The sequence below is a fragment of the Pyrus communis genome, chromosome 1, assembly GCF_963583255.1.
Source record: "Pyrus communis chromosome 1, drPyrComm1.1, whole genome shotgun sequence".
Lineage (NCBI taxonomy): Eukaryota > Viridiplantae > Streptophyta > Magnoliopsida > Rosales > Rosaceae > Pyrus > Pyrus communis.
In genome coordinates, this window is record NC_084803.1 from 11,783,194 (window position 1) to 11,791,255 (window position 8,062).

The 8,062-nt window shown below is 37.8% G+C and overlaps 2 protein-coding genes across 2 annotated transcripts; one reads left to right on the forward strand and one right to left on the reverse strand.

Annotated features, from left to right (window-relative positions):
* Nucleotides 1–1,181: 1,181 nt before the first annotated feature.
* Nucleotides 1,182–3,617, forward strand: LOC137720603 (probable protein ABIL5). The gene is made up of 8 exons (XM_068459723.1): nt 1,182–1,438; nt 2,204–2,286; nt 2,398–2,545; nt 2,653–2,752; nt 2,844–2,907; nt 3,019–3,155; nt 3,257–3,318; nt 3,425–3,617. Exons 1-8 carry the CDS (start codon nt 1,265–1,267, stop codon nt 3,512–3,514), a joined length of 858 nt encoding a protein of 285 aa, XP_068315824.1. The 5' UTR covers nt 1,182–1,264; the 3' UTR covers nt 3,515–3,617.
* A 410-nt stretch (nt 3,618–4,027) lies between these two features.
* On the reverse strand, nt 4,028–6,987 carry LOC137744075 (rho guanine nucleotide exchange factor 8-like). The gene is made up of 7 exons (XM_068483940.1): nt 6,245–6,987; nt 6,008–6,124; nt 5,740–5,885; nt 5,565–5,639; nt 5,204–5,476; nt 4,796–5,116; nt 4,028–4,703 (listed from the first exon to the last, which is right to left on the reverse strand). Exons 1-7 carry the CDS (start codon nt 6,528–6,530, stop codon nt 4,320–4,322), a joined length of 1,602 nt encoding a protein of 533 aa, XP_068340041.1. The 5' UTR covers nt 6,531–6,987; the 3' UTR covers nt 4,028–4,319.
* Nucleotides 6,988–8,062: the final 1,075 nt, after the last annotated feature.

Genomic DNA, 8,062 nt, shown 5'->3' on the forward strand with positions numbered 1-8,062 from the left:
CCCAACTTATTCAACAACTGAGAGGTTTCCTTCTGCACGCGTGGATGGCGGGGTTGGCTGATAGGGTGGTCATCCTCTTAAGGCCACAAACCTTCCCCATTTGTTTATGGTTACAATTTTTGGTGAAACGTGATGGGTACATGATATTTGATTTAAGTAAACTCAATTTGATGCTCGGGGCTTGTAGTTTACGTAGTTATGATAATTTAACTCTGCTTTCGAGAGCACATGTTTGATTCGTCTCTTATCAATGTTGGGTATTCAATTTGATACATTGGCCCTTTGAATGAGAAAGTGTAACATATTTACTTGGAAATTGGAATGGGTATCAAAATTATTTTAATTCTTGACACTGCCCTTCATTCTTGTTCCCTCTCTGCTGTATTCAGGACTTCTTTGATTTATGACTTCTCTCTTACAAGTGAGTGGATTAGAGGCAATTGATCTCATTATCATTTCTTTTCTCTCAGGTTTCTGACTTCCTTGATTCATGACTTCCATTCTAAATGGTAACGTATGCGACTAGTTTAAGGTAATCCAGATCAAATCCAACTACATTGTACATTGGGAATCCAATAAACCTCGTAAATTGGCTTTAATCATCTTATAATTATCTTACAATTAGGTTGTAATTATTCCTGATAGAAAATCATTTTGTCATAATCTCATATAAAGAATGTTAACAATCATACCATGCAAATAATACAGCCGCTCAAATCAAATATTTTAAACATATTTAAATGTAGGAGGTATTCTTCTCATAAACTCGAGCGATGATAATGCTCAACATTCTATTTATCAACGTTGAATGAGTTTAAACATTGAGATTTGTATTTATTGACTACACATATTTTGAAATTTAAACTCATCGGACAGTAATAAATAAGATGATGAACATTATCATCATTTAAAGATGATGAGCAAAAATATTTTCTTAAATATAAAGCACATGGCAATCGTACCTTTGATTCACTTGTCAGTCACTAACACCTTTTTAGCTTTTTCATTTTAAACACAAGATAAACAGAAGAAAAAGGTAAACGAACACAATCACGGGCTGAAAACTGAGCTTTTGTCATCTTTCCCTTTCTCGATAACATGCTGATGCTGCTGATCGTGCCTTCGAGAATCTCTGTCTCTCTCTCTCTCTCTCATCATCTCTACATATCACGAGCCTGAATGGTCACAATTCTCCGCTTCTCTTTCTTTTGCTCAAAACAAAACCAACCCCCACCACCATCCTCTAAGTTTTCAAGTTCCAGGCATGGAGGAGAGGATGCAGAACAACTCTAAACCCTCCTCGGAGCAAGATGCAGAAGCAGAGTCTAAGGACGTTCCAAACATGGAGGAGAAGATGCAGAACATCTCTAAACCCTCCTCAGGGCAAGATGCAGAAGCAAAGTCTAAGGACATTGGAAGCTTTCATAATTCTCTTCAGGTACGTTTTCTGAACTCAACTTTAAAACTATAACCATTTCGTATTTTGTTTCAAGTTTTTAGTGGCGGAGGAAGAATGATGTCGGGGATGTGGAAGAAATGTTTGTGAAATAGTACACAAAACAAAAACTAAAAACCGAAAACAATTTTAAGTTGTATTCACTCCCAAGTTTTTCCTTAATGCATTCTCTTTTGTTTTCCAGACGAAAAACAAAATGTTTATCAAATATGAACTATAATTAATGTTATTCATACTATATTTTTATACCACATTTTCATATCGTCTTATGTGGCATTTGATATGAACAGCAACATCATTTGAATTAATTAGATTTTTAAATTTAGTTTATTATTTAATAATCTAAACTTAAGAAAAGTTAGTTAATTAAATGATGATTGTGGTATACGAGGAGTCTTTCTCCTTCATTTCCTTGGATTTTGCATATTTTTCAAATGATGTGACTGTTTATATCAGATGCCACCTAAGATGGTATAAAATTGTGGTATAAAAACATGGTATGAATAACATTACTCTTGTCGATATTTCTTTTTTGCTTTTGTATTATTTTATTTCTTATTAAAGTGTCAAATTCCTTCGAGTTGTTCCCATGTAAGCTTTTGATAACATTGAACTTCAGAGATAAACTCGTCAAACCAGTACTTTAGAAAATCAAAAACCGACTTTGTAACGAGAGAAGGGCACCAACTTATAGTTGTCGGGGTGTTTTTTCAAATTTACTGAATTGTTTTTGTTTGTGTGTTGAAGGAACTGAGAGACCTGCGCTCTCAACTTCACTATGCTGCAGACTACTGTGAATCAACCTTTTTGAACACCAAAGAAAAGAAAGTGTGAGTCATCTAAACAAACCTAAATTCCAAAGATCTCCATATAATGACCATTTTAGCCCTCACCCCATGAACAAGAATTCAACATTTTATCTATTTATTTTAATTTTCCAGAGTGATGGAAAACACCAAAGAGTACATATGCAGAGCTGTGGTGACTGTTGTTGATCATCTCGGATGCGTCTCCGCCAACCTTAACAGCATCGTTTCCGAAGCTAACGCATTTTCGGAGGCTGAGACTCGAATTGATTGCCTCAAACAAGTTGTTATTACCACCTTATTACATTAATCAAGCCAGCTTATGTTAGTTAATACATTAATTTACGTAATTGCATTAACCACTAACAGTAAACTTCGCTTTGTGGTCAGAGGATGTTCTTATGTGAACAATACACCCATAAGTTTGCTCTGCCTAGAGTCCGATGGAGGGAGATTATCCCGCGGCATAATGCACGTTTTTTATCTGCAGGTGAAATCCGAAGTAGAAACTGCTTTGCTACTTGCAAACATGTTCATAAACTCCACTTTTCCCACTTTCTAATTCCTTGTTTTGCGATCAGCCACCAGAGAAGCTGAGAAACCCAATGATACCAGAGAAGCTGAGAAACCCAATGAAGATTCGAGGTAAAGTTTTTTGTCTTTATAATTTCATAGAATATTTTTTTTTGATTATTTGGCTGCAGGATATTGTGCATTCAAAAGAAATTTTGAATTTTATGAATTTGATCCATGCAGGGATATTCCTAGAAACCCAGCATCTCATAAACCCACTGACAAGCAAGAATCTGACAGAGATGTAGCAATGCCGCTTTTCTTGTGCACATCGTCTCACAAACCGTCTTTTCCCAAGGGCGAAAACAATTCAGCTTTAGGTAACATGATCCATGTAGTTTTATGAACTATGTATATTTAATATAAATTAGCATATTTAATGAGCCATTCTCAATGTTTAACATCGATTGGTTTACTGTAGTGCCGGTTCATGATGGCCTCTCAATCCTGTCTAGGGGTCCAAACCTTACCTTTCACTTCCAGGTGAGTTCTACACACACATAATATGTGTATTACATGACAAGTTCTAAAACTAATTTGTCTCCTATTCCTTCCATTATAGCATGTCTCTTCTTGTGTTGTCTTGCAGGAATCTCGGAAGATAAATGGACGCCTCAAGAAATCTGGGCACGGTAATGACATCTTATCGCTCATCAGACGAGCCAAAAGAAGAGTATGAAAAAGAGAAGAAGCTATTTTGTACCACATTGTAGATCTTAGGGATGATTGTTATGGTTATGTAAATGAAATTGCATTTTACGTGGTGAGTTGTATCTTCAAAGTTTGTGTCCTTTCGGTTGCATAAAACTTAAACTGAGTGCAAACCAAACACCAATATCCGGAAGCATGTTTTCAATACGGGATTAACTCCAACATTGTCAATTTCGCATAGAAGAGTGCATTGGTTGGTAAGTATTCGGCATTTCGATCTCACAAGGTTTTTCTTCACTAGGAGATTCTTTCTGACTCTTGCCACCAACCGGAAAAGGGTTGGCCGCAAAACAGGGGCGGTTCTTATGGTGATGTTTTATTTTTATGGTCTAGTTGAGACGCTTTTAGTTTTATTCGAGTGATAGTCTAATTTAAACTACGGGAGTGAGGATTCAAGCTTGGTTGCAGAGGGGGAGGCACACTACTTTAGCCAACTAAAACTACAATCTAGTTGAGACCTGAGAACAGAACTTATCGGACGAAAAAAAGGAAACAAGATCATAGAGCCTTTGAGAAAAACTAGAATACATGTATTGTTGTTCCTAAAAACCAGCAAAGATCAGAAAAAGCACATCCCAAATCTCAAATGCATCAAAACCCCACTAATTACAAACACTCCAAGAGACTTCCCAATCCTTCAATAGGATGGAAGCACAAGCACACTACTTAGAAATACTAACAAGTTAGCATCCTAGGAAGTATTTCTGTATTTCTCTCTGTCTATCTGCCCCTCTCTCTCCTTTGTCGTCTCTACATTCTTCAATATTTTCCGATCAATGCCGAGCCGTTGGACTTCTTAGACCACTCAACTTCTCAAGCTTCTCCAAGTATGAAAATCTCTTGGTGTTTATGCTAGCAGGAGGTTTGCTCATAATCTTTTCACTGTCTTCTTTGAAGTAGCTCTGCTTGTTGCCCGCTGAGCTATCCTTCTCCATGTCATTCTCTTCCGTTTCAGCATTCCACCCCATGAACTCAAACAGTGTCTTTGTTGGTGTTGCGTCTCCGTCTTCCCTAGAATCCATTGAATGTGTCATGTTTGATAATGATTTTCGAGCTTGAGTATCAGCGTAAAGCACATCTTCAATCATGGACATGATTTTGAAGGCCAAGCTTTCGATCACCCTCGAATAGCTCTCTAGGATAGCGTACCCTACATCCTGCATAGAAATGAAAGAATCGCGGTTATTAGATCTCAAAACAAGTTAACAAACACTAGAAGCAAATATATGTTTGGAGTTTAGCTCTTTACCATATTGAATTGAATTTTGCTTATGTCAAGTGCAGATTGTGGGATTCCTGGGAATTTCTGTTTCAATAGGAGCAAGATGGTCTCTACTCTCTCTTCAAAGAGCTCTCTCTTCTCGAAGCTTACGGCTGAACCCCACGAAGACTTTCCACTCTTGTGGTTCATCTTTTGCTTCCAAATCACAATAGAGGCCTCGATCCTGTCTTTTAGGTCGAGAACTTTGTGCTCTGTGGACAAGTCCATGGAGTCAAAGAACTCCACAGGATCAAAGTGGTCCACTGTTATGCTCTTATAGATCGAATCACCGAGGCTAGCCCTACCGTTCTGTCAAAAGAAAATATAGTCAACCGCCCTGTTCATAACAAAAACAAAATCTTCGAGACTAATTAGTGAGAGTGCTATGTGTAATACCTTGGGAAGGGATTCAATGTAGTTTTCGGGGATATCCATTTCGGCTAGCACTTGCGCATTGATGGCCATCGCTGCTTTTAGTACTTGGTTCACAGAGTCCTTCTGAGATTGCATCCACCTTCGGCATTCATCTGAAAGCCCTTCGGGGGGAACCTTAACATTGGGTTTCCACCATTTCTCATCATTTCTCTGGGAATTATCCTTTTCAGAATCTTGGGCACCTTTTTTCACATACCAAAACTCACTTGGGGTTCCAAAGCTATCCAGGTGACCCTGTTTTGTATAACCGATTAGCAAAAGGCGTATAATTCTGATATTCTCTAGCTAAACCAGGAAGTCTGTAAGGAATGAAGGTACTTACAACAAGCATTGCATCGAGTTTGCGCAGGGCAGGAACGTTCATGTGCAGATCATTTCTTTGCCGGGTCACCATTATCTATCAGATTCGAAAGAAAGAAATTAGAATCCTGCAAGTTTTGGAATTTTGAACTATGAGAAAATTTATGGCACAGACAAAAGTGAGAAGGAGTTAAAACCTCCATGTTTGTTCCATTCTGCTGCGAAGGGACGAATTCAACGATGTGCTCTGTCACAGACAAAAGCCAGCCTATTTCATTCATCCACCGTGCTTTTGCATCCGAAGACATAGGCTCTAGTTTCCTTTGTTCTCCGAAAACAGATGCTGCATTGTCATAGAAACAAAGGAGAAAGCAAAGAACACGGAATCAGAATTACCCTCATTCGGATTTCGTATTTTAATTCGTAAAATTATTAATGCAATTGCTGTGAGGCACAAAGTTATACCTGCTAGGTTAGTTATGGCATTTGATAAAGCCAACGCGGAAGAGACGCCCTTTCCACCACCCGACATATCTTCCCCCAAAAGCAACTTAGAGAACCTTTCCTTCATCATTTCCATATCTAAACACACAAAAATATTCAGACAAATTATTAAAATGATCTTTCATCTAGCTAGCATTGTGACAACTGACAAGAAATATATATAGCACGTAAAAATTATATATGCAGCAAAATATTTACCTGAAGGCCTCTTGGATTTAGGACTCTTCATCTTTTCGCCTTCATCTGCACCGGAAGCTACACCCTTATCGCGATTAGGTCCCCACATTCCTTGTGTCTCCACCGGGCCGCCTTCTGGTGTGGTCTTGGGACTCAGTAACTGAGCGGTATCCCTATCTCCCTCGCCGTCCTGCCCATTCTCAAAGGTCGAATTCTGAAGGTGTCTCGGAATCTCAAACATTCGTTTCAACTGGAAAGATCTTGTCTTCTGCATTGTTTGTTGTTGGGATGTAAAAGCTCGGACCATTGTGGAACTCGAAGACCTTAGATTATACAATCTAAAGTTACAGCAACAATCTTAAAAGTCCGATGAGATTATTGGGAAGAAAATATAAAAAAGTTTGAAATATTTCTTCACCTTCCTTTCTTGGGAAACAAACAACAACAACGGTGTTGTTGTGTGGGAGAAAGGAGGAGAGGTTTTGAGGGGAGATAATTTGTTTTTCTTCTCTCCCAACAGAGAGGGATCGAGAGATGTTAGAAGATATGAAAAGGGTTTTTTGGAACTTTTGTTTTTCGACTTCGAAATGTTTGTTGAGATCGGGAAAAAGAAGCAGAGGTGATTAGGGCAGTTTTCTGTTTCTGCAGCTAAAGAACGTGGGGTGCATAAGTTTTGGAGAAACAAAAACAAAATGTAGGGTTGACGTAATTAAGGTGAATTAATTAAGATTAATGGTGTTTGTGTTTCTTGGGGTTGACTTAATTAAGATTAGTGCTTTTTTTGGGGGGGCTGATTGTGTTTCTTGGATGAAGGGTGGTTAATTAATTTTTTTTTGTTTTTTTGAAGTTTGTTTTTATAGCGGGATTGGTGAGAATTTTGATTAACACTTTCTATACTCTCAATCTACGCGTTTTGACGATAAAAATGGACAGCCGGTGGTTGTACATTACTATTTTTGACAAGCAATGGTCATCGCTAATTCTAAGCTAATTTGACTGGTTTTTGCTAATCATGATTAGTTTACTCCCAAGTATCAAGTCTTAGGGCAAATCTCTTATGCGCTCTTTGGTATTTTCCAATCACCCTGTGACGGAATGGTGTAATGTTAATGTTATGCGATGTTACTAATTGACGGGTTGTTAATATGGGTGAACAAGTTTATATTGTAGAACATGGTATAGCTAGATAAATTAAGCATATGTTACAATATTTGTGAATTGATAATACAATGCGCGAGAGTGACAGTTACATTGAAAAAATCTCATTTGTGTCATCTCATGTGGCTTTGGAATCATATTTTTAAGTTCGTTCTAACTCACATATGATTATTTAGTTTAGCGGCACTCAGTCTCTACTTTATTGAAGTAAATTCTAAGTTTAAAAATCACAAATAACAGTTACCTTAAAAGAAAAACAAAACGCTCAACATCACTTCTTTAAAGCCCATGACCAAGTTAATCAAGTGGCATCGATTTGCACTTTGTTGGAAAAAAGTACGAGTTCAAATCTCACGAACGATTAATGTTTAGTAAAAGAAAACCTTGCAGTTATGGTATCATGATTCATGTGTAACCACATGATTATTGCTTCATTTGCTTCTTGTAATCATTTGGTTCTGCAGTGCTTTGCACGCAAAGATTAGTGTGCGTAAAATTATGAAAGTGTTCTGACCGTTTGTTTCTGGTTTTTTTATATTTAAAAGTTGAAAGACGTGACGGCCACAACACGAACCGCCGTTTTAATTTCGATGTCTAAAGCAGCTTCACCAGAAGAACAACTGGCGGCAGGCGTCTAATCTAACAAAGTCAAGCATTAGGACTCTTCTGGGTCGCCAAAGT